Below are 26,723 nucleotides of genomic sequence, written 5' to 3'. Positions count from 1 at the left end.
TAGGGCGTATTTTTGCATGGATTCATTTCCTACTTTGAAAACGGCAACAGTGCTCGGGAGACGAGTGACCGATGAGGCATGATGATCGGGAATCGGGGAGCAAACTGGAGGCACACGGAGCAGTTGTCAAGACCTGTCACAGTTGATCAAAATCGGAGCACGTAACCGAGAACACTCACCACTCACCGACCGTCGGCCTCACCAGCCGGCAATGATGACGAGTAGGACACAACAGTTTCAACAATTTCACGACTGTTGTCTTTCGCTAGCATCCAAGACGCGAGCGCCGCGATGTCGCTGTGCAGGTCAGGTCAGCAGGAAAATCCAATGAACAGCAGGCTGATTTTTGGAGTTTATAGACAAAGTTTTAGACAAAGAAGACAGAAGGGATATTGAGGGATCCGGATCCTATTGGTTGAAAAATTTAGTTGCAATGGACAAAGGAGGTACCTAGGTAATAGACTAACTAACGGCAACCCACGAGAGACCCTATACTTAGCCAATCATTTTCTCCCTTAGTCTATATAGGAACCAACCATTTCAACCAATAATCGTTCCATACTCCTTACGTCTTCTTTGTATATGTCGCAGGCAAATAGTGAAATCAGGCATTTTGTCAAATGCCTAGGCAGATAGTCAAATTTTGACGGTCTACAAAATTTTGTGTATTTATGGCGAAGAGCTCACGATTTTTCACTATTTTTGGAAAAATAACTCATCAAACCTATGAACTCTTATCGTCTTTTCCTCTTCAATTGCCTCTCTTATTTTTAAATGTTGAAATTCCGAATATTCTGTATTTTACGACATGCTGAAAATTTCAAGATCAGTGACTCTTCAGGAGCTAAAAATTGTTTAAAATACTAGTGTGTGTGCAAATTTTTATTGAAAATTTTTTCTTGCAAGAGCAATGAATTATTTTGTCTGAAATTAGGAAAAGAATTAGAATTTCGCTCTAAGTTAAAATATTTGACTATTTGCCTAGGCATTTGACAAAATGCCTGATTTTACTATTTGCCTGCGACATATAGACACAGAAGCTCTATCTATCAATTTTAACAATCAACGCGCAGCTCGTTTTCAGAAAAATCTCAAACGTTAAAAACCCTTAAAACTTTGATGCCTTCGCGTATAAAGCTCCCGTGGTCGTTCTTAAAACCGCTCTTTCGCTTATAGGAAGGCACTGTGATTTAAATTGGGATTTGAAGAGATTTTAGATTTTCTTTGGGGTAGCATCATAAAAATTTAAAAGAGAAAAAAACTAAACTTGACTACGTATTTTCTCATGTGATTGAAAATCATCATTGAACGAGTCCCCAGCGTCAAATGCGTGACAAACACGATAAAAATGCAAACCACACTTTTTCAGCGGGAAACTTTGGAAGCTCGAGAAATATTCCGAGATCTGTTTTGTGAAGATAAGAAGAGATCATTCGAACCATCTCAGAGACTTAAACGCCGAGAAGAAAAAAACAACGCCTATCAATACTTAGCAGCAAGCGTGCTGTGCGGTTAGAACTGCTAACGAACCATATTACACTCAATGGCATTACTAGAACTTTTTCGAGGGGAAAGGATCATCAGTTATAAATTTATTACCGAGGGGGGGGGGGGGGGGTTTCTAGGGCAAAAAATTCCTGAAAATCCTAATAAATGACTTTTTTGGGGAAAGTTTCTGATCAAGAATCCAGACCCCAGGGCTCGTGCTCTGTCTACGCCACTGAATGCACTGCCATTATCGATGCGGATAATACTCAATTTAATGTTCAACATCGTTCATACTTACAGCCACGCGAGCGAGATTAATAATATTACACAGCCCTCGCTCGGCATTCATGTCCGTTTCCTTGAAAGCAATATGAAGATTAATTGTACACCATATACTACTACATTAGTAGACGCTGAATGAATGAATGAGTGAATAAATGAAATGAATGAAATGATAATGCTTTAACCTGGGAGTGAAATGGGACAAATTCTTTTGTGGTCGATAGGAGCCACCTACTGGGAATCATTCCAGAATAGGCCGATTAAGTAGGACTATTTAGTATTATAAAAACCGGTTGGCTCGACGTAAGAACCATTCTTCCTCCCCGCACTCCGCACCCAACTCGCCGGATTCTATCGTAAGCGTCGCCCCTATTCATGAATGAGTATGCACAAGCTTTTAAAATGTCATTTGTCGTCGTGCGAAGTCAGCAGGCTTTCTGAGTACGATACGTCGTGTTAAAGTTCATCGTAAAATACTAAAAAAAAATGCAATTTTCCGAGCACTCGATGAAAAAAAGACGTCATTTACGACGTAAAATTTTAGAATGGAACACTGGAAAAGATTTGAAAAAGAAAAACACTTAAATGAGTATCTTAAAAAAAATAATCTTACGTCGATTCATACAGTAGGCAGTTCGCACTCGACCCCTAATCTATGTATACTCATGAAAATTTTATTTCCACTGCTCTGAGGAAATTATGTCAAGCAATCGTTGGAGCTCACGACAATAATTCCGCATGAATGGCTTTTAACTACTCGACCGAGTAGCACGCTTGCTACTAACTTTTGATGCGATCTTTTTCCTTCTCGGGCGTTAAAGTCTCTAAGAAGTTCGAATAATATTTTCGCTTTAGCTGTTACAAACAGAAAATCTTTAAAGCTCCATTGCTGTTATAAGAAAATAAAGCATATAAATGCTTCATTTTCCCCCTCATAATTAAAAGAAGTTATATTTATGTAGGACGCTGGACATGTTTTATTGGAAACGTTAAAATATATGTAATATATACGTAAAATATACGTTATATGTAAAGTATGCATGCGTTGATTATCTAAAATCTTAAAAACATACATGCAGGTAAAAAGGCTTACCTTGGAAGGAGTATATCCTTGGCAGCAAGATAAAAAGGAGACAAATGGAGGTGAGCCATCGCACGGACCGACAATTTTCACTAAACAAAATCACTAATTTTTTCTTCATTTTGAGAGGGTATTGTGCATTTTACACGATAAATACACTGTCACATTTCACTGCACATCCGCCGAAATGGAGGAACTCCAAACACATCAAACTCGGTTGTTTCCAAACGCACATATATTCACGTAGCATCCTGAACGACCGCCCATCGAGCTGCACTCCGAGGGCAACAGTTGGCGCTTCTGATTTTCGAAATTCTATTTTCCGACGGAATACGAACACTCCTAGTCGCGCCTGAAACAGACAGAAATAATGGCTCATTAGTGAAAGAAAAATAATTGATTCAGTATTTTAAAATCCAAAAATACAGCTGTTGCTGTCATCCTGAAAAATATATTAATGGGTATTTTTAACACAGATCAAGTGGATCGTATTTAGCGAAAAGAAACCAACGCATTACAGTGTTCACTGAAAAAAAAAAAAAAAAACACATTGGATCTAGAGTCTAGACTCTTGAAAACATTGACAAGAAAAAATACTCTTGATTTAATCAGATGTTTGCTTAAATCAAAAGGAAATCTGCTCAAATTATGAGGCTTGGTTCTTGATTTAAGCAAAAATCCGATTGAATCAAGAGTATTTTTTCTTGTCGATGTTTTTCAGAGTCTGGACTCTAGATCCAATGTGTTTTTTTTCCAGTGTTGTAAAAAATTAGTTTCTTCATAATTATCTAAAAATTCTCCCAGAATAGCAAATAGTTTTAGATTCCCGCCAAAAAATTGTTAATTTTAAAGGAAAATACTAATAGTGTGAATTTTAAAACTGTACAAGTATTATGTATTCTTAAAAGAAATGGAGAAATTGTACCATTTTGAAAACACTGTAATCGCGCTAGTTTATTTTTGCTACCTGCGATCCACATTAAAGTTAGATTTATACGAATGTCATCATTTGTATTTTTTAATGAAACCAATGGTAATTTTAAACACTTTCAATTGTTTCGGAGCTGATTTTCTAACATCCTCTGTGATTTCCTATCCGCGTGAAATTTCACAGTGAGAAGATGATGCGTAGTGCTTTCATTCATTCCTTGTTTACAGACCCATTAGTATGGCGGCACACAGAAATGAATTTGTAAAACATCAATCAATTTATCAAAATTACATTGGATTCAGATCCTTGCCCACGGCCGAGCACAGCCTGTGGACGAAGACTGCTGCAGACTGACTCATCAATTGTCATTACACACGTACCCATTCATGAGAGCAAGCCCGCTGCAGATCACACAAATCAGCCACTAATTGAATTCCGATCTGAACTCGTCGAATCATTCCGGCTTCCTTTTGACTCACGTTGCCGTGGCGAACACACGAACGTTACAATCTCTCCCTCGGCTATAGACGACTTAATGTTATATTCGCGTATTACAGAGAAAAATGGCTGCGTCTCGATGATTCGCCGGGAGCTTCCTACAGGGCGTTTTGATAGTGATGATTTCCGCTTTTCGACGTGACTTTTTATTGATACAAAGTCTCTGTATAGGCTTTCAAAAACCGACCAGCCCAACGCGGCGTGACTGTGGTTTTAGATCGAGCAAAAGGTCATTATTGATCTAGTTGAGTCATAGCCAAAATACGAACTAATAACTTATCGCTTATCAATTTGTACATACATTCCAGTCGCTTTACAGCGCGCTCGGGCGCTCTGCGACACCTAATCGCCATCCTTGCCTATTGATCCAGAGGTCATCTGGTAGATGGCATCTTGTGATCAATCAATCAATCAATTGATCAATATTAATTTGTACAAGTTTAAAAATTACATGCATTCCCACGAAAAAACCAACGGAACGGCAACTAATGCGGGTTTCCTTCATTTTTCTTGGGGCTAAGAGGCTCCAAACTCCCAAGTTGCTTAAAAAAATGTATCGCGTATTGTGAGGCAGAAACTCTTCATGCACAAATAGGGAGCGAATACATTGGCAAGGTTGTCATTTCTGCAGCCTTGGAATGTCCCTGCAAAGTGGCAACCCTCCTAATGTATTCGCTCCCAATCGGTAGATGGACAGTTCGACGGTACGTAGATATGGAATATGGGATCTCCTCCATTAAAGTCTCGACTTTCAGAGCTTTTATGAGCTTGTGAATTAGTTTCAGGTTAAAGCAGTCGCACCATTGTGTTTCTCGCGAGGTCTTACACGGTCATAAACGGATCCGGGGGGGCGTAGGGGGCATACGACCCCCCGTTCGCCCGGAAACAGGAGGGGAAAAAAGGAAGAAAGGAAGAAGGAAGAGACGGAGGAAAGAAGAAGGAAAAACGAGTATATTTGATAAGGAATCATGACGAAATCGACTCAAACTGCATGTTAGATGTTTTTAAAATTTCGAACATTTTCGCGGGGAAACCCTCGGACCCCTCCTCCGCCTCCCGCGTTCAAAATGTCTGGATCCGCTTAAGTCACATAGACTCATGTGTTTCAATCGCTAAGCTTCGTGGCAAGACAGGACTCCATCGCAAGAGAAAATTATTCGGGAAAGCTCTGAAGAATCGATTTTCCATAAGCGGGAATTAGAAGATTGCGGAGTTCTCCTGGGACGGTTCCTTGCCACAGCGGTATAGCGGTCGAATCGACTTGTCACCTGCGAAGGAATTCGGAATGAAAAAGAGTCTCCATCTGAGCCGTAATTTCACGGATGAATTTGTATTGGCACTGAATACAGAAACACAATCCGGCGCTTGGGTCCATCATGCAGGCAAGCGGAGGCGAAGACGAAGACAGGCGGGCGCAGCGGGCAGCATAAGCGGGAACAAGCGTCATTTCTGTCGTGCTAAAGAAAAACGCCGTATGAACCTTCAGGCGTTGCCAAATTTCCTTCGATAGAACACGATTTTCCTGGTAAACTTGGGAATATTTTCCTTCCAGTTTTTCAAATAATTTTGTTCGCAATCTCAGCTGAAGTTCCTGAAAATTTCAAGGAAAAACACTCATATCGTTCCGCAAAAATGAACATTTTATCGAAGGAAATTTGGCAACTCTCGAATGTTGATACGGCGTTCTTCCTTAGCACGGGAGATTTGGAGGGCAACGATCGGCTTCGCCCGGTCCCGGTTTCATGGCGAGCAACGGCAACGGCAACGAGGAAGATGAACGACATCTATTCGCGTGCAATGAGTTCAGCTCAATCCGAACTAATCTCCGGCCATTGTTGATGCAAAATCGAAATGGGAATGAGAGGGAGTCAATGATAGGCCACGGAGTGCCAGTGCCCGGTCGTAGGGCCGCCGCCGCCACGGTCTTGCTTTGTAGCCTGAGAAAACAGACAAATTATCCCACCGCTGCATAAACGCCGAATCGTGCAAAAACGCGACACCGTCTGAGAGGATGGGTGCCCGACTGCCCGTAGGGGCCGTTTTAAGATTGCCTGTATTATTTCCTTAGAATCAACTTTCAACCAAAATTTATGTACGTCTGATTTATTTTTAAATACTTTTTAAGGTGCTCCGCGGTTTGTAGCATCATCTATCTCAGAATTAACGCTCTGCTCTTAATTTATGGCTTATTGTACCGCTACATTTTCCATACCACCTCTGTTGGGTCACGAGAGATCAGGTTCCGGTCTCGCTCGCTGAGGGTCCAAATCAGAGGCGCAGGGACCGAAATATGTGAACGGAAAGTTACACGAATTTTCATTTTTTCCCTCTTTTTTTTCCTTTTTCTTTTTTCATGTCGACCTGCCCATCTAATTTTTTCCGCTGTTCCCGCCTGGCCGCCCATGCAAGGACAAGCGGAAAGGTTTTTCTGTTAAATGTTGTCCTGCAGATCTGCCGTGCTAAGGAAGAACGCCGTATGAGCCTTCAAACGTTCCCAAGTTTCCTCCGATAAAACCGAATTTACTGGGAAAATTGCAAATATTATTTTCTAAAATTTTCAAACAATTTTTTACGCAATTTAATCTAAAATATGTGAAAATTTCAAGTAAAAATATGCATAAATTTGTCAAAAATACATGTTTTATCAAGGGAAATTTGGCAACTCTCGAATGTTCATACGGCGTTCTTCCTTGGCACGGCAGAGATCCTTAGATGAGTTTTCACTAGCCCCTGGGAATCCACGAAGCACACTCTGATGGCCACCATGCTAGAGATTAGACGAGGTTTTATTTGAAGGGTTGAGAGCCAGTTCGCCTGCATTGCTACGTTGCAAATTTTCCGTTGACAATTTATTCAACTCTCTGAAGCACCTAATCTCAGTGTATGTTTTTAATTACAACCTGCGCATCATTCCTTTATCTACTCATGTCTCCATTTGCCTTGTCTCGCAAGAGAGCGATTTTTTTCCTATAAGGGGGCAAATGTCTTTTTCTAGATGAGCCCTGAAGCTCTAATATGTCGTCGTGCATTTCAGGGTCCATTTGAAAAGAAATATAATCCCCTGTTTTGAAAAATATTGGTTCAAGAAGTTAAAGAGGCTCCAAACATGTGATTAGTACTCTGTGCTGTGGAACACGGGGCCCTGCGAGGCATTTTAAACGTGGGGCAATTTTACTTTAAAAAGAGAGAAAGAGAGAGAGAGAGAAAGAAAGGGAAAAACGTCCACCATTGTATATTTATCGAATTACTCCATGTTCGTTCTGCTCAAGGCGATCGTTTTCGACCTACCCCAGTCTAGCGTACTAGTTGATCGTGTTTTGTAACTCCCTCCAAGATTAACTCTTTGTCTTCAGCTACTTCGCCATAGTTGCCATATAACACAAATTATTGCACAAAGGCGCTAAAAAGATGTTTTTAAAATACCTCTGAAAACAATAAAATATTTAACATGTGTTTTTTTTTTAAAAAACGGGACTTCCTGAAATGATTCAAAACCACTTAAATGTAAGCTTCTGAAATATGTTTTGAAGTCGTAAATCAATCATTTTAAAGATGTTTTTATAATTTTTATAAGTCACTTAAAGACAAAAAAGTTTAAAGTAATTTTTGAATAATTTTTAAAAGTATTTCTACTGGTTTTAAAAGAATATTTTTGATCGGATGATAAATGTTATTTTAACACTTAAAACAACTTCGAACAAAATGCGATTGTTGCTTGTTTTCACAACATAGGTATTACGAGTGTTGCCTCCAAACAAAATACGACTCGTTCCGTAGCTCAAGTGCAATCCCTTGCCATTGAAAGTGTTTCTGTGATTTCTAACCACGAGGTCAAGTTGGCATCATTCGCTCCACCATCGGCTACCGCGATCTACTTTAATTACGGAATGCGCACGCTTTTCCACTCTCGAAGTCCGGCCAGACAGAGAGGCTCAGACTTGCATCTCGCTGTAAGTTAGTATTTTTCTCGTGTCGCGCCTCATCGCGAGATTCGCCAAAACCGCGTACCCAACAAGTAATGACCATTGAAGTTACGTGGTTCTTGCCAAGCAGAGCAATTCGCAGGTCGTTGGCGTCGGCGAATACGCTCTGCCTCCGTGAAAAATAATAGCAATTACGAAGCGACCGCGCCGCGCCGTTTCAAACCTCTCGATGGGTGCCCGGATATCGTCTGAAAACAACGCCCCCGGGAGGAAGAAAAGTTTCTTACCCCCTCGCCATCACGATGGCGCATCTCGTGGTGAACCCCCATGAACAGATAAAATAGACCCTGATGCGTCCGATATCTTCCGACCAGGAGGGAGAACTGGAGAAGGTCATCAGGAGGCTGAATTCATGGGCGTAGCTAGGGGAGCCTGCCCCCCAGAATTGAAAAATAATATCACCCCCCTCCCCAGAATTGAGATAGTATCATCTGCTTCCCCCCTCAGGAATTCTAGATGGTGGAGAATAACCTTCGTCATGGATAGGCCTTCATCTCAATGGCGCGTAAGGAGATGCCTATCTGTCGAACAGAATAGGGTGGTTGGCCATGTTTTTCAGAGTTTCCCATAGAACGCGACACTTGCGCAGGTCTCGCCGTGTTTATCTTCAGTAACGTGCAATTAACTTTCAGCTTTTCATTCTTGTGCAGTAACTGATAGTCTCAGGAGCCTTGAAATGCATCCGAATAGGGTTGAAATTTCAAAAAATTTTCGGGAGGAGACCATGCGGACTGCGCGGTGATAGGAGACCCGGGTAGGAGGTAAGCCCTCCACCAGCAAAATAACTCAGCAACGATTATGTGAAAACTCAAGACCAGCTCAAGACGGATGCATAATTAAGCTCGTTAAACGAGAAGTGAAAATGCTCAATTAGATATAACGCATTAACAAGCCACAGACGCGCGGAAACACATGGAGACTTCGGGTGACTTTAACGAGGAGTAGGAAAGTAAACCATACAGAGCCAAATCCGAAAGAGTCCTTCAAGTTTACTAATTTTGCTAGTAATCCCAAAACAGCTTTGATGGATCAAGTGATAAGGGAATAAGAGCAGAGCTTTCCATTAAACATGATATTTAAACAAAATATTTATTAGAAAAAAGACGAAAACTAGGTTAAAAATGTGTGTGATTGACAGATTAAAGTATGAATGATTCATTGCGAATTGTTTGGGGTTTAGTAGTTGGGGTTATTCTCGTAGCTAAGGAGGCCAGGGGGCCTGGTCCACTTAGAATTTAAAATGGTATCATCTGCCCCCCTCCCAGAAACGCTGGATGGTGTAGAAAACCTTCGTCGAGGATAATTCTTAGTCGCAGTGGTCCATAAGAAGATGCCTACTCGTCGAATTGAAGGAGAAAGTTCGCACTGAGGGGAAAAGGGAGGATCTAAGCTTGGTTTTCGGGATCTTGCGAGGAGATGAGGTGGCCATGGGGCCAGGCTCAGACTAACATAAGCCTCTCACTTTGAAAAAAAGCCAAGATAGTAATATTTTTACGCACTTCCTTAGATTTTCTGCGTAATTTTTTTTAAAAATGTATAGGGGAGGGCGGAGTCAAGGCAGGTTTTCAAAAGGAGGAGAGTGAAAACTTGGCTTACGGGTGGCATGCAGAAGGAAAGAAACGTCAAGAAACCGTCAAAAAGGGCCTCCGTAATTCTTGAACGGTCTCCTAAACAGCCCCTTTGTCGAACCACAACCTGTTCATAGTAAGTCAAATTTTGGGAGAAAAATGAGTTATAGGAGTAGTTTTGAGCTTACAATTGGTTAGTTGCCAATTTCCCGCTGTGCAAAGTCACGGAAAAATATTCAGAAAAAGAAAATAGTCGGAGTGGTGAATTCTATCTCATGTATTGATTCTAGAGGAGAGGAGGAATGACCCTTCAAATGACTTCCTCTCGGTTCGATATCTTGATGCGATTTGGTTCTTTCCTATTGAGCTCTGTCCATGTGATCGCGAGAGATTCGCAGCATGTCTCGCTTGCTTCAGGAGCACAACAACCCGACGCTGGAATCACCGCGGAACAGTCATTCACCGATGGAGCATCCACGGCCAGCGGCGCCAAACGGTGAGGGAAACAGACGTTCACCACTCACCGACTTTGATCAAACCCGTGTTTTAGTTTGTCCGATCGGTCAACCCCGCAGACATCAAGATTCGATGACCACGCTCGCACTCCGGGCATTGAGATTCACTCCGCGTCGCGTGGAAAAAAGGAAGGAGAGAGAAAAAAGCAGATGCACAGGGGCCGAGCGAATATTTCCTTTTTCTCCACTGCCATCACCATCACTCAGCCGCGTTTTTCCTGATCCAACGCAACGAAAGGACAAACCGAATTCGCATTAACTGGATTGTTCGTCGTCGCTCGACGGCACCGCGCATCTGCTCGCTGGATATTGCTGGAGATGTTCGATTATTCAACTGATCGATTAATCGGAATCAGTATCCGTCCAGTTTCGACAGTCGATTGCCACGATTAATTTCTAGTTACTAAATCGATTCTAAATCGTTGGAATAGTTGGTAACAGATTAGCAATAAAAACTTGTGACTAGAGCACAATTTTATTTTACTGAGGTGACGCTGTTGTTCGTTTCTGCGAGTTTTTTTATTTTTGAAAAAAATCAACGATTTTCAATGATAAATGTAAGTTCTTGATCTATCGAATGCTCGATTAATAAAGATAGAAGTGATTGATCACTGATAGAATACCGATTAATCGATTATTGATCGATGATTAGAACATCCCTACATTTCTTTCGAATGCTCTAGACTCCGGCGTGTATCTATCACGGCTTCAAATATGGGAAAATATATCCACCTTTGTCCTTTGTCCGCTGCATCGTGGCTTCAATGCATGTGCATTTATGCAATGCAGTAAATTCAGTTCTCGTCCGTCAGACCGTGCTAAGGAAAGATGAACCTTCCCACGTTGCCAATTTTCTCCAAAAAGACCATCCACTGGGAAAAAGAGTAAAGGACCATACTGTCCTGCGTTAAGAAAAAACGCTGTATGAACATTCAAGCTTTGCCAAATTTCCTCCAATAAAATGTTTATTTTTTGGGAGAGTTATGAATATTCTCTCTTCAAATACCCAGATATTTAGAACTGATCGCGAATAAAATATTCTGAAAAATTAAAAAAAATATTCGCAGATTTTCCGGAAAATGTATTCTTTATCAAAGGAGATTTAACAACGTCTGAAGGGTCAGACGACGTTTTTCCTTAGCACGACAGCATAGGTCCTGGGGGAAAATTGGGCGGATTAATTTTATTGACAGAGATCAAAAAAAACACAACGCCTCGCATTTTTTGGTGAATTTTCTCGGTTTGCAAGTTATGCAAAATATACTCGACAAATTTTAAGTCCAAATATCGCTTGGTTTCCTTGTGCAGGTAAAGAGATAAAACATTAAAGAAAAATTGACCAAGTTTGATTTCGTTGAGCACGATTCTGGTTGGATCCGATTAATTTTCGGCACTAAAAGTGATTTTAGTTGAGTTGGGTCGAGGAATCGGATTTTGAATTTTCAACAAAAACATACTCTAAGCTTTTCAAAAAATAAATTGAGATCGGTTAAGTTATTTTCGAGAGTAATGAGGGTATGAAGTTGAATATTAATCGGACAATTTTAAGACCTGAATGTTGTGTGCCTACTAAAACTCCACACAGCTTTTTTTGCGTTTTTTTTTCTTTTTAAGTATGTTTTCCAAATTGGAAATTTCTTCTTAGATTTGGTTTAAAATTTTCAGCGTTTGTTTTTTAAAGGGTACTACTGTGTAGTTTTGTAGAAATGTCTGCAGTATACTTTTCTACGCTCCGCGTCTGACCTCCTATTTGTTCTCTCTCCCCCCCCCTCCCCTCCCTCCCGTCTCTCTCTTCTCCTAGTTTTTTTTCACTAATTATTATTAGTAAATATTCTCGAGTAATAATTAACGAAAAAGAGATGTTGCGAAGATGGTCGCAACTGCATACTCGGAAAACCGTTCCCATGCGAATTTCCGGCCGGTTTGCAGAACAGCGCGTTACGGAATCTCAGCGACTGGGATCGACTCTGTTACACTAATTGTGAGACTGATGTAACAACTCATCTCGCCAGTCAGGTTTAACAAGCCGTCGAAGACTCTCGGTCAAGTTGAAGTTGAGGTTCGAGAAGGCCTGCGAGGACTATGACGAGAATACTGCCTCGGGAATTGCCGACTATCATGATTTATTCACCATTATATCCTACATTGCCGTGCTGAAGAAAAACGCCGTATGAGCCTTTAGGCGTTACCAAATTTCCTTTGATAAATCACGAATTTGTGAGAATATTTATGGACTTTTTCCTTTCGATTTTTCAGAGAATGTCGTTCGTAATTTGATCCAAATCGTGAAAAATTTCAAGAGAAAATATTGATAACTTTTCTTGAAAATAAACATTTTATCGGAGGAAATTTGGCAACTCTCGAATGTTCATACGGCGTTTTTCCTTAGCACGGCAGTACACTGTATGCGATGGGCCGATCTCTTATACAGAATTACGATTAATTTTCACTGTGTAAGAAAGAGGGTGCACTAAGGTTAAACTTGGATTAGGACACTCCTTAAACAAATTTTTCCCCCTTTTATTTATAAAAAAAAAAAAAAAAAAAAAAAAAAAAAAAAAAAAAAAAAAAAAAAAAAAAAATACATAGCTATACATAGGTATGTAGGTATGTACACACATATTCGTCTGAGCCGCTCTAAAGTAAGCCATGATGAAAGAGACCTGTGACTGCAAGCCTCTTTTCAACCTGCTAAAAACATATCATTTCGTCCTTAACTATACATTTATTATTGTGTATGTATATGTTAGCGTTAAAGCCTGTCGAACTTAATGAATGAGTACATTAACTGGTAGCGTCCGTGATTTTGTGAATTTTCCAAAATTAGGGCCTCCCTGTATCACATCAAAAAAAGTTTGGAGGGCTTTGAGACTGTCAAATTCGGATTCCTGATGGTTGATTTTTCTTGAGAAAAACATCTTTTTCCTAAGCCTCTACAGTCATTTAGTGATACTGGGAGTCAATTCTTGGGAGCCCCCCCCCCCCTTTTTACTTCCCTGAGGGCAGCTAGGGGAGCTTCAGGGCTGCAAAATTTGAATGCCTTAGAGTCGATTCCCTATTAAGACTTCAACTCCACTCGACATAATGTAACCAAGGAACAAGCCTCGTACGTATCAGACGATCAAAGTAGAGGCTTCAAAGAGACTCATCGATTGCCTCGACTTAAACCGCTGGCCAATGAGAGGGCCACGAAAGGCATCGATGAACCTCTTTGAAGCCTCTACTTTGATCGTCTGATACGGGCTTATCGGTACTAGAGTGTTGGAGACCACCCGTGCGAGGCTTGTTTGATCGTCTGATACGGGCTATTTACTCTGATAGGTTTTACCAGTGAGGATTAACTTTTTGATGCACTGCAGTGAGCAGAGAGGAAAAAGTAGATTTGACCGAAAGAGGGTCAAAGATTTATCGATTTTGACATTTAATGTCAGCCTGAATGGCAGCTTTGATGCATTTAGTCTTTTCTGCCTGTTTGTCGTCAGATCGAGTTCCATCCTGTTATAAACCATTGAGGGATACATATGAATCTACAACACCTGAGGCGTGAAATCAACCATTATTAGGGCATGATCTTAATGCGTACCTGAATCAAACTCTGGCTGGCTCCTAATAGACACTTCTCAACAGAATAGATTCCTTCTGAATTTGACTGAGACCTTCCGTAGTCTTATTTCAGAGCAAGAAGTATTTGATCTCTGAGCCATGAAAACCCTCTTTAAGATGACTTAGAGAATGAATAAACTGGTAAGACCCTGATATTAAAGACAGTTGGAGTAGGTAGACCACAACATGACAAGTGAATCCCTGGTGATAATTAAGCAATAAATTGACAAACAATGCGAAGTGGAAGGTTTAAAGCTGCCTGGAATTTTTGAGCCTTACTGATTTCGAGCAGTACAGTGCTAGAGAAACTGCGAGGAGGAAAAAATAATAGTGACAACTTACAGAAACTATGAGAGCACACCTCGAGGGGTTGGCTTGTACCCGCACTCATGAAGATTTAACGAGGGGGACAACGAATTGAATATTCTTTGGAAGGATGTAGTTAAGGCACTTCGCACTTAAACAAAAAATTAAAAACCTCGAGCAGTTGTAAATACTCGATGGACTTAATATTCGGGAATACTGCATTACCTCCAACGGCATTACCTCCACAAGACTCCCCTGCGATATATCGAATCGATTGTGGCAATGTGACCCAAGAGGGGTTGCGGCCAGAAGCCGACAGAGAGCGCTGAAACTCATACAATGTTGCCAGTCTGTAGTGTATGATGTGTTGCCTGTTAAACGAAATGAAGGCGCGATACCTATCAGCAAATGCCCGTTCTTCTCAACAAGCCAGTTGTACGGTGGATTGATCGCAATGAAAATTGAAGGCGATACATTGTTCAAAACAAATAGCTTTCTCGACTGACCCCTTTAGTCCACATAACTCTGCCGAAACGACCCTGAACTGTGTTGCTTTTCTTGTGTGTGTTGCTTTGTTGATCTTAGTTTGATTTTCTCGGACCGATAACGGCCCAGCCCATTTATGAAGGATATCAATGAAATGAAGTATCTCTTAAGCGACATTTGGACTCTCTTAATAGATGTTCAATGATACTACGGAACATGGATGATCGGATGGAAATGCCGAGATTGTGGCTGTTGGTCGATCAGTCCGTCGACAGCAAAATATATTCCCCTGGTCTCTGCTCTCATCAGCCGGTAAAAAAACGGTGACGTTACGTCCCCCTGCGGTTTTGGGCGTTGGTCGCAGAGATGTTAAATTTCATGAGTTTTTAGTGTATTTTCCGAAGGAAAGATACACTATTTTTTTTTTTTTTTTTTTTTTTTTACCACTTCAAATAGTGCACAAGGGCCAATCCTTGCCCTTTATTCCCGTCCCCCTCCAACCCCTCAACCAGTCCCAGGCAACCATTGTTTGAGACTATCAAACTCGGGTCGTCTGGCCGGGAATCGTACCCGGGACCTCCCGATCATCGAGCTGGCGCTACAACCATTACACCATACTGCCGTGCTAAGGAAAAACGCCGTATGAACCTTTAAGCGTTGCCACATTTCCTTTGAAAAACACGAATTTCCTGGTAAACTCATGAATATTTTCCCTCCACTTTTTCAGATAATTTTGCTCGTAATTCCACCGAAAAGTCCTGAAAATTTCAAGGGAAAATATTCATGAATTTCCTCAAAAATTAACATTGTATCGAAGGAAATTTGGCAACCCTTGAATGTTCATACGGCGTTTTTCCTTAGCACGGCAGCTTAGGAGGCCGACTATTACGAAATTTCATTCAAAATTCATTACTTACAGAATACTAATTCGAGGAAGGGGATCATACAAAACGTTACGTTTTTTTTTCTTCTTCTTTTTGAGTAGTGCAGACGTATGTCACAGGTGGGTTATGAAGATGAGAAAGAGTGAAAAAAATCTGAATTTCAAAATTAGGTATTTTATAGCTCCCCTAAGCACCCACCCACACTCACTTTTTTTGAGGCGAACGAGCGGCGTTCGTCTTAAAAATTCACATGAAGTATCAAATTTGCAATGCACGGAAGAAAATGAAATTGCTGATTCAACAATTTTGTGGTAGCTCAATTAGCTTTCCCTTATTGAAAAGGACATTTGAGGGGCACATAAGTGCAGTTTTTGCTATTCCGAGAAATGCGTGTTTAAAGTTTCGAAATTACATGGATCCATGGCGGAGAGAAAGCTCAAACTGACTCTTTGATGCTTTAAAATTGGAAATTTGGAACGAATTTTCCACAGAATATGCATTAAGACTAGTTTTACTTAATATCATTAATATCTTAATTTTTTCAAAAACTGCATTTATGCGCCTTGTCCTCCAAGCTCCTCATTTGGAACAAGTCGGACAGTTTGTAAGTACAAAACTGTTAAATGAGCAATTTAATTTTTTCGGTGGATATTCCCATGCATTTAAACTTAGGTACTTTTTACGGGTTGGTTCCGCAGCCTGTAACAAATCACGCCGACGATTTGCAAGTTCAACTAACAATGTTTTTTTTCCAACGAAGTTTATCTCATAAAAAATTCAAAATTGAATTTTCATTTTTTTTTGTTGGTTCATAAGCAGCCTCATTCATTCGCATAAGTTTCATAAGTTTTACGTGAAATTGCCACAATATCCCCCTTGAAATTTTCCGTCACTCGGCGGAGCTCTTATATATGCCGAGCGATACCTAATTTATTAACCAACTATTCCTATTTTTTTTCCCCCAAATTTTACGAGAATCGCTGATTTTTTTCCGTATGTAAGAAATCAACTTTCAAAAAAACCTCTAATCAGGCTGCAATGATGGTATAGTTCTTAGGGGTTCTATACGGGAGAGTTTACCTCTAACTACTCTTACTCTATGCTGCTATCTCTTCTATCTCTGTGTAAAAGTAAAAGAAGAAAGTGAGGTTATGTTTACTTGATGTTTACAGTTTACTGGAACATCTGAAAGGATTCTAAAAAAGGTAGATCATTGTCTGACAATGCAGAATTGGTCTATTTGTCAGAAAACTGGCGCTCTAAGATGTGCTGATAGGTGGAAGGCTGGTACATGACTTACTTTAAGCCAGACTTGACAAACCTTCATACAAATGTACTTCTCCTTCGATGCTTGGACGGACTATCGACGTGCTTTTCCACAACATTGTCGAACATTAATTAATGGAGCCCATTAATTGTTTAAACAACAAGAGTTGTGGAAGAGCATGGTGACATCCTGGATGAACTAGGTAACTGATCAAGCTACAGTCAAGTCAAGCACATCATGAAATCTATTAGCTCAGAGAGAAAACTGGATTGTTTCATAGCCGCAAGAGAGATGCTGTGTTCTTCAGCTGCAAAATATTATTTTGCGTACATTGAAGTAGAGAAATTCCAACCGGAGAGAACTTAGGTATGATTAGACTTTCCACAGGGGGCAGACTTAGCAAGCGATCTGCATAGCTAGGGAACACGGCAGCCTTGTGATTTCGGAGCGGAGATGCCAAAACATAAAATTTAGAGAAAGAGTACTTAACAACTGAAGTAACCACTTTTATTCATCATCTGCCTTCATAAGGGTGCGGTCGTGTAGTAGAGGAAACTAACTGATGACAATCATTGCATCAAAACCATAAGCGCTAGTTAAAAGCAAGCAATGCGGTTACACTTTTTCACGAATCTAATCACATCACCCATACTCCTTAAATTACAAGTCTCCCGATCCACGAGTATTAGGGGAAAAGTCTACGAGAAACTAATTGATCCTGTGATTCAATGCCTTTTAATACATACATTTCTACCAATTTCACTTAATGGATTCTAACCTCTAACTCTTAATTCACGCTCATGCTCATGTTTCGAGAGCGATTATCAGATTATCTCACAACTCGCACAATCTCACAGACACAGACCATCGACAGTGGTAGAAAGTGAGAAACACCTATAAAGAAATCTCATGCTTACTTTTTGGTTTGGCAACATCGTAAAATTCGAGACAGCCTTACATCTCGAAACCTCGACCGATCGATTTGGGCACATTGCCAAAGTTTCGATCTCTCGCTCGACCATGTTGGATTTTTGGAGGTAATGCCGTTGTAGGTAATGTCCTGCCCCTTAATATTCATAACACCCACGAGAGGACGAACAACCACGTTAATTTACAACTTGTTATCAAAATAATCCAAATGTAAACAACGTCGAAACCTCCACTCCCATTGGTTCCCGCCAATTTCAGTGCCGCGCTTGGCAAAATATACAAATTGACGCGGCAATTTTCAAATAAGCGGGGATTACTCTAGTTGAGCGCACGTTGCAGATCGGTACCGTACCAGGCTTTTTTCTCGTTTATTTTAGATTGCACGAAGTCGGAGACTGTAGGGTTGAATATAAAATCGACCCTAAGGAATCCGACGTTCATGGTCTTAACCCCCCTTCCAACCCCCCCCCTCCCCCGCCCTCTCTTGGGATAAAGGGGATCATGACCCTAAACAAATTTTAAAGTTGAGTTATTGGTTTATCGATCCTGACTTAATTTGCAAAAACCTGCCAAGCTAAGTGCTCGCCTTGACCTCTGTCAGTGTCATCGTTCGATATATTCATGCTCAAAAGGTGTGTTCATAATATTCATCAGACGAAAAATAACGTGGGCACTCCGAACCTAACTTTCACCTTATCTGATTACGTGTTCGTGCTGGGCTTCTGAAATATATCGTCTCTGTCCAAGAAATATGCCTATGTCCATGTCTATGCCTATGTCTACCCTCTACCTTCTTCTGAATCCAGAGGAGATGACGTTGGCGGTGGAGTTGAAGACGCGGAAAGCGAAGATCACAGCTAGAGCTACTCGGAGAGCACTCGGTACTTGTTTCACTTTCTGAGGAAGAGCAAGAGCCTGGCTGCTACTGAGGGGGGGGGGGTCGGCTATGTAGAGCGTGTTGTGCGGGTAGCCGTTACACAGGCGCGAGAATTAAGTAGCGCGATGATCATGGCGACTTGCATCTGCTCACCACTCCAGTGTCGTCAATTCGAAACATCCCGGCTCTTGATGGACCTTTTCGTCGGGTTAACTAACTTGTGGATTTCCGAATTTTAAAAAAAAATCAAGAACAAGATCGTTCAGTGTTATTATCTCAAGTGGCATCACCTACTCCCCACGAGTAAATTTTTGTGTCGTGTTAAAAATTACAGTTTTAAATGGGTGGCACTCAGCAGGGAAAAAAAAAAAAAAAAAAAAAAAAAATTAAAATTTTTTTAAAGCAGGAGAATCGACCTACAGAAAGGTCAATTCATTGAAAAGTTGCTTGCTAAATTTAACATTAATTCTTAAAACAGACCAAAAAACAAAAAAAACTTTTGATTGAAATCGAGCTTTTCACAACTTTTTAGAGGCGAAAAAACCAAATCGACGCATGAAAAGGAGTCAAGAATGTCTGTTTGGCCCTCTTGGTATTTTTGAATTAGAGAGTTTCATACACAGGAATGAGCTAAGAACACATTGATTAGCACTGGTGTTCGTGAAGATTCCTAACTAATAATAAGGTTTCTTATCGGCGCGTAAAACTTTGTTCCTTTTCGCTAAATGCAGTCCAAAAGTTCTATCTGGATGGTAGAATTCTTGCCGCACTTGCAGGATGTAAAATGGCCAGATTGAAGGAGTTTGGTCATCACTGGTGCAAGCGTTCAGGCATTACGACAATCGCACTCCGATTAATTCTGTGACGGCCTGATTGCTGCTTCCAACCAGCGCCAACTTCTGCTCGCTTCCTCGAGTCCATAAATCGTCTACCTCCCTCTAGGCTGACGCCTCCTTTGTTCTTGCTTCTCTTTTGCACTGATTGACACCCATAGATGTCACTGTGGAAGGATTCGTGCTCACCGCTTGGTTTTTACGGTCTTTAATAGGGAAATTTTCTCTTTATATTCATCTTCAATTGATTCGGAGCGCGGCGGGTCATTCGGCATGTCTACTCCTCAGCGCAGATATCGTTCTCTAAAACAGGCTTTCTTGTGGCTAGTCCATACTTTAACACTCCCTTTCTGCAGATGCGTTGAAGCGTAATTTCATCTGGAACACTGTCTGATTACATTTTTAAATTTTCACCGTACTGCTATCGGTGCGGCATGGTACTACACGATCCACCGCGCTACGATATGACTTATGATATACGATATGACACAGTATGATACTATAGAATACGGAATTTGCGATACGGTACGATGTATGATAAGTATAAGATGTAGAAGAAGGAGAAAACACGATGGGATGGAAATTGGTCGTTAAAATGATCACAGCGATCAAGAAGAGCTCTGGGGCTTTTTGGGCCCAAAGAATTCAATGTTTCGAAGTGTCCGCACTCTCCATTCACGTGTGTTCCGGCTCTCGTCTCACGAACCACATTTTGCAACTGACAGGTAATATTCCTACACTTCTATAGGAAGCATTGTAAATACGCCTTTAGTTTTCCTATGTATGGGTGCTTTTATGGATGAACTATAAAAGTAGTTCCTTACTTCAAAATGTAGTCAAAACGAAGTTAACTTTAGTAACTGTACGACAGGAGATGAGAAATTACGCAATCAAGGGACTGGTGAATAAAAAAAGAAGATGAGGGAAACAAGAGCGCCAGAATTCACATGTGAGGAAAAAGAATTCAGGTGTAACCCTCTCGTGAGACAATACTTGAATGAAACCCATGATGCGTCCTTTCACACGGCACAGACATGTGACAAGTCTTCCGTTTGGCATCAGCTGACGACTTGTTTGACCATGACATTAGGATCCGAAGTGTTGTTACCTACTAGCGATGCAGAGCGTTGAACTCGTTTCACCCAGTTTTTGAGATTATTTGCTGCCCGGCGCCGCGGCGCCTGCGGGGAATATCTTCCGAGCCTCCTAAAATCGGATTCAAGTTTTTTGGAGCTGCCAACGAGATAGGCAGCTCGCTAGTGGAGTACCGTAACACTCTAAGCACTGGAGGATGCCTAATGCATTGTGTTCTCACGCAGAAATCCGCGTCTATGTGTCGCTGGCGAATAGTCAAATCAGGCATTTTGTCACATGTCTAGGTGAACAGATTACAGTTTACGAAGTTTTGTACTTCTTGATTAGGAGCTCTCACGTCTTTGATATTTTTAGTGTGTTCTCCGAGGGAAATACACTATTGTTTTGAAAGTTAGAATTCATCCGGTCTACGAACTTTTCCTTTAAATCCCTCCTAAACTCCAAATGCTCCTCATATATGTATTTTCGACATTTTAACAATCGGTATAGTGATGGTCAAAGTGCGAGACCTGATATCTTCATTGCAGTGTTTCAAAATTTCTAGCAGAGAGGAAAATCCAAGGAAGTTTTCTAGAAATACTGAGACAGTTTTCCAAAAAAAAAAAGTATGACAGGATGTCTGCAACATCGCAAACGGAGATGCGTGGTTTCGCACTTTAACCATCGATACGCGGCAAATTTCAAAATGAATGTCCATTGTTCAATCTAAGGCTCAAAATGATTTCAGATACCATCGTAGGATGCGAATTTTTACGATAAATTCTTCCTGCACAAGCAAAGAATTAGTGTAGGGTTAAAACTTTAAAAAGGATCAGAATTTAAATCCAAATACTAGGTAATACTAATATTAGACTATTCGAAAACATTTCTGGTTTGACTATTGCCGGTGGCATACGTACAAATATTTGTTTTGTACTAAAAGACTGCGGAGCTAGGGTGTGTCAAAATCTGCAAAATCCCTAACCACTCAAGCGTGTGGTTCCATTTCAAGATTTGTTGGTAATTCACGCAGAACGACGACGCAACTGAGACGTCGAGCGAAGACTAATGAAATTTGCATAAAGTCGGAACAAGCCTGACATATTGTCACTGCATTTCAACATAATGCATGCGCTCTGCCGCACCACATGGTTTTCCCCCTTTCATTTTTATGAATACCAACTGAGAACACCATTAACCTAATTTCATACTTTGGCTGTTAAGTCAGTTGAAGTAGAAGAAATTACAGAGTATTCCCCGTGGCCGCTACGCGGCCCGACCCCAGTGCCTTTTTCACGCCCTCAAAGGCCCGCTGTTCCCGTGCGAGTTAATGTAAATAGAACGGGCTTATCTATAGACTATCTTCTATCGATAGCCACAAAATCATGAACATCGATCCGGTAGATCTTTCTGATGAATTGTGACAAAAAATGTGCAAAAATCATAGAAATCAGCCCATTAGCAAGGTGCAACGGGCTAGATGACTAAAATTGAAAATTTTAAGGGTCTAGGAGCTTACGTATACTAATGATGATGTCGAAATAATGATCCAATACTCTTAATATGGAGAAAAATATCTTGGAGCGCTATGTGGAGAGGACAGCGTTGCCTCCGAAGCTTGATGCTGGAGGACAGACGCCATTTTTGTAAATGATCGTATTTATGCTCAAAGGAACTATGTAGCACTCCTTTTCGCATAAATACGTGCAAAGTAATGATGAGTTGAATTACCAACTTCGTTGTGAAACATTTTGGACGCTTACTAAAGCCACATCAATTACCATCCATTCCCCATCCCTAACCTTGCTACGTCCTCTTGACGTTTTGGACTTTCAAAAGGTGAGGATTTTCCGGGAAAAATATCTGTTAACAAAAACTACAACTAAAATGGTTTACTGCAGACGCTAACTTTTAAAATCATTGGCAATTTAGAGGGGCGAAACTGGAAAGACGCACTGCAATATGTGATACACAGATTTCGGTGCGATTTTGTATTTTTTTGCAATCATACGAGCGCAATGGGGCTATCGCAATTTATTCAAGGGAAATTGTTTGGTTATCCCTTATCCTTTGAGAAAAACTTAAAATTGTGCGAGACTTTATGTTTTAGTGTTTCGACTGTGCATGTGTAGTCTGTAGTATCCCCCAATTAACAATCCGATCAAGGTTCGATTCGTGCAAGCTTCACACGTCAGAAAACCTAGTTAGATAAAGTCATATTCTTTATTCATACATAGGGTCGGTGTGCTATATTTAATCTCTCCAAAAAAGTTAGTGTTCTCATAAGAATTCTACGATACATCAAAAAGGTTCAAAGTGGCTGGTGTGAAAGTAGCCCGTGCGAACTTTGAAAAACTTTTTATCTCTTATTTTTCAGGTGATTTTTACTGCCTCAATCCAGATGGCAAGTTTTTGGATATCTCACGAGTTTTGGGTTCGTAAGCAGTGCATTGTTGGTTGCGCCAATAACAACATATAGTACGACTAAGGTTAAGGTTTATGCTTAGAGGTGACATAAACGTCGCTCTTCTATAACGCACTCTGGCACTCTGCGACACCCAGACGCCATGTCAACCCTCTGCCGCCATCCTTTCATGAGAGATGCCCGTCACGACCCCTTCTCTGGGGTCATTATATTCCCCATATATTTGAAGTGATTACAGTATCTAAATCCTTGATAGCTTTGTATGATGACTGTCCGGTAGGAATATGCGTTAATCTTTTCAGCAGAGACTTGTTGGTGGAATCACAGAAATGATGTATAATAGTGTTCCAGTCCAGTTGATGGAGTGACAAGCATAATGCCCATGCATTCCAAGACTTCTCATGATGTTTTTCAAAAAGAGTCTGAATAAAATATAGTTTTGTTCGAAAATCAATCAAGAATGTCTCTTTGATGATTCTCAAAGGTGTTTGACCTAGTTAAAAAATTTAATTGAGAAACTTCACGTTGTTGATTGAAGATAATCAAAAAGAGTTCAACCGGACGGGTCAAAGAGTTCATAAAATGTCCGGAGGAACTTCTGTCCGAATGAAAGCGCCGAGGAAAAATTTTGCACCGTCATGCGATCTGTCCAGACATTCTGAGATCCACTTAAAAAAGAAACTGCCAAAATTTGTGCAAAGACTTAGCTCGATGTGTGATGTTATCAATATTCACGAGAAAGGAGGGCAGCATTAGGGTTGGGAAGATAAAAGGAAGTCATCCGATCTTTAACCTACTGATAAATACGATGTTTCTGCTCAGCCATTAAGTTATTTTGAAAAATAAAATCTCATAAAAATAATACTCGTGAAATCACGTGCGGGCAGCAAGTTGGAGGAGTACATCTGCGATAACTTACTTGGGACGTCGCGCTGCGACTGCCAGGAAATGTGGAACACGCCGAGTTGCGGGATCGCAGGCGGTGTTTCGCTCCTACTTTCAAAAGGGTTTCGGGCACAATATCCAAACTGTTCCGACGAAAGTACGAAAAATCACCAAGAAAACACTTAGAACGACGCGCAAGTCACAGTGGCGGGCTGGAAAAAGCACCGAAAGTCTGACGACACTTCAAAAAAAGTCTGCGACACGACAGGGCAAACTCCGCGTTGAGTTGTTATTGAGGATCAAGTCTACGTCGCGGCGCGCGGCGGCTCAAGGAACGACCCATTCCAGAGGCAGTAACTTGAACGGGTTATGAGAGGGGAGGTGGGCACTGGCATGCCGAGCGAGCGACCCGCAGTCTAACGGGATCTTGCGTCCGTCGAGTGCTTCGACTTGGCGGACATAGATAGCGCCGCTTGTCTGATGGACATGGAGTCCTTGTCTGACGGTCATGGAGTCCTTGCCGTCTCGCTGACATCCTGTGTGGGATAGGTGCATAGAGCTCCCTGTGGTAAATGAAACCTATAGATATACTATTGCCCACGGCCGGACTAGCCAGGGGTACTGGTTACGAGGGGCCCCAAATCCTAAAATTTAAGGGCCTTATGCCACCTAAAATTTCAGACTTAGGACTTCTCTAAATCTGTCTAACAGACTCCAAGGATCCCTGAAGAATTGGGGGGGGGGGGGGGGGGGGTTTACAGCACCTCGGTGCCCAGGCCTGGATTTACGTACTCGCCACTGGGGGCAACGGAAAATTTGCCGCCGTTCCCAACTTGTGTGAGAAACGTGGCTGTGGTGGGGAGGGACTTTAGCTAGAAGCGGGTTTGGGGGCTCTTCCCTGAAAATTTTTGAAGTGTTAACTGCGCAACGAAGCGACATTACCCCTTTTCAACCAAAAAATTTCAAAAATTAAGATTTTTTTCCACATAAGTTTGCATAATTTTGTTCTGTTACTTTGAGGAAAACGACCAATTTCTCCTTTATGAGAAGGTATTGAACATTTTTATTGATAATAAGCTCACAGTAAAATTTTCATTAGGAAACATGCATCATTATAATCTTCCGGTACTACCGCCTCTTAGAACGTGCATTTGTTTGGAGACTTGAGCGCGGAGTAGAAAAGTAGAGAAGAGCATAAATGCATCGTCGCCGCCCGTGGCACTAACACACTAAAAAATGTGTGAGAAAAAATGTGAAAGAAAGATGGAAAGAAAGGAAGATAGAAAGAACGGAGGAAAGAAGAAGGAAAGACGCTTATGTTTGGTAATTATTCATGACAACATCGACTCAAAGTGCATAGGTATTAAACGCTTCAAAATTTTAAAATTTTCGGGGAAGCCCCCTAAGCCCCCCCTACGCTCCCCTCGTTTGAAGTGTCTAGATCCGCCTATGAGTTTACATCATCGACGCAATGGGCGACTTTGAAATTTAAAGAAAGGGTGCGAAAGAAACAAGCAAAGCAATGAACACTAAGCGCATTTCATTATAGAGATTGGATGCAACTGTTCGAGCCCCACGGATGTCCGTGTTGCATAAGCACGGAAGTTTAGGCGTTTTGACTCTGGAGGCAGTTACCACTCACCACTGTGTCCGCTGTGCGGATTGCACCGCGAGAATCCAAAATGACAGAGCGCCCTCGTTTACTCTTCAAAGACATCGTTTACGCATGAATAGTTGCGCTCTTGCGTAAAGGATGTGAGAATCTGCTGTTTTTTAGTTTTGATGCAGCGATGTACTGAGTATGATTTGTAGAGCAATTATTTGTGCCTGAGAGATACCTATCTTCGTAGTATAAACGAGGTCCGTAATTGTGGATACTCGCAGTTCAGCTCGCCGCGAGTGAAGCGATGAGTGCCGAGAGCGCCAAAACGCCTTCATTACCTAGCATATGCAATATGGACATCCATGGGGTTCGAATAGTTGCATTCAGGCGTTATTATTAAATTCGTTCAGTACTCGTCGCATGCGACACCAACTAAGGGAACTGTGCTTGTTTCTTTTTTACACCTCACCGTAATGTTAACGTCGCATATTGTGCCGATGAAGTCAACTATTATTATCACAAATTTTTATCGCGACATTGTCAATTCTCCGAAAAATGTATTGATGTTTAAATTTACTACGATGCCGCGGTACCTGGAATCGCAAAAAATTTGCTCAAATGCTTTTGGGGTGAGTCTCGACACTCTCCCTTTACGCTATTGGGCTATACATGTTTTACTTCTGGGGGTTTATTTTTGGTACCGTCCCTGATATGACATTAATGAACTTGACATATTGAGAAGAAAGAGTAAACTCCAGAGCTCATTTTCCCCCGTAATATATTCTCGGGGACTAATTTAAGTGAAACAACTAAAATTTCGATTTTTCAAAAATTTGACTGAACTATTTCTTCTCTTATGTAGCAGAATTTCAAGATTGCTAGTGATGTATTAGCTGTTTATAGTCAATTTAATTTATTGTCTATGTATAGGTATGAAACTTCTAATGGATAGCAATTTTAATCTACTTGTGAAATAGGTACAAACTATTGCTATGAATAGTAATGACCGATTTTTGAATGCGAGGTGGTTACAGTGAAACCCACCTGTTCTTAACGGAGCCTGCTTAGAGCAGAAAATCGATCTTAACGGAAATTTTTTCCTGTCCCGTGGATTTGCTGCGCATTGCTAAAAACCTGTTCATAGCGGAGACCTGATGTTAACTGAAAAATTTCTCCGGGCGGTGAGATTCCGTTATGAACAGGA

At 41.1% G+C, this 26,723-nt stretch overlaps 1 protein-coding gene across 2 annotated transcripts in view; it reads right to left on the bottom strand.

Annotated features, from left to right (window-relative positions):
• Positions 1-24,630, bottom strand: part of pwn (calcium-binding EGF-like domain-containing protein pawn) — a 102,581-nt gene extending 77,951 nt beyond the window's left edge. Inside the window, exons 1-2 of one of the 2 annotated variants that reach the window (XM_019046890.2) lie at positions 23,951-24,630; positions 2,864-3,203 (exon numbers count right to left, since the gene is read on the bottom strand). In XM_019046890.2, coding sequence (XP_018902435.2) covers positions 2,864-2,972 — 109 coding nt within the window. In that variant the 5' untranslated portion in view covers positions 2,973-3,203; positions 23,951-24,630. Of the gene's footprint in view, positions 1-2,863; positions 3,204-14,291; positions 14,459-23,950 lie in introns of those variants that run through there. The other variant, XM_072297481.1, reaches the window with a different exon arrangement.
• Between the last annotated feature and the right edge of the window lie 2,093 nt (positions 24,631-26,723).

This window comes from Bemisia tabaci, chromosome 1 (genome assembly GCF_918797505.1).
Source record: "Bemisia tabaci chromosome 1, PGI_BMITA_v3".
Taxonomy (NCBI): domain Eukaryota; kingdom Metazoa; phylum Arthropoda; class Insecta; order Hemiptera; family Aleyrodidae; genus Bemisia; species Bemisia tabaci.
The sequence above is the reverse complement of the archived record's forward strand: the minus strand, read 5'-3'. Positions and strand labels throughout refer to the sequence as shown.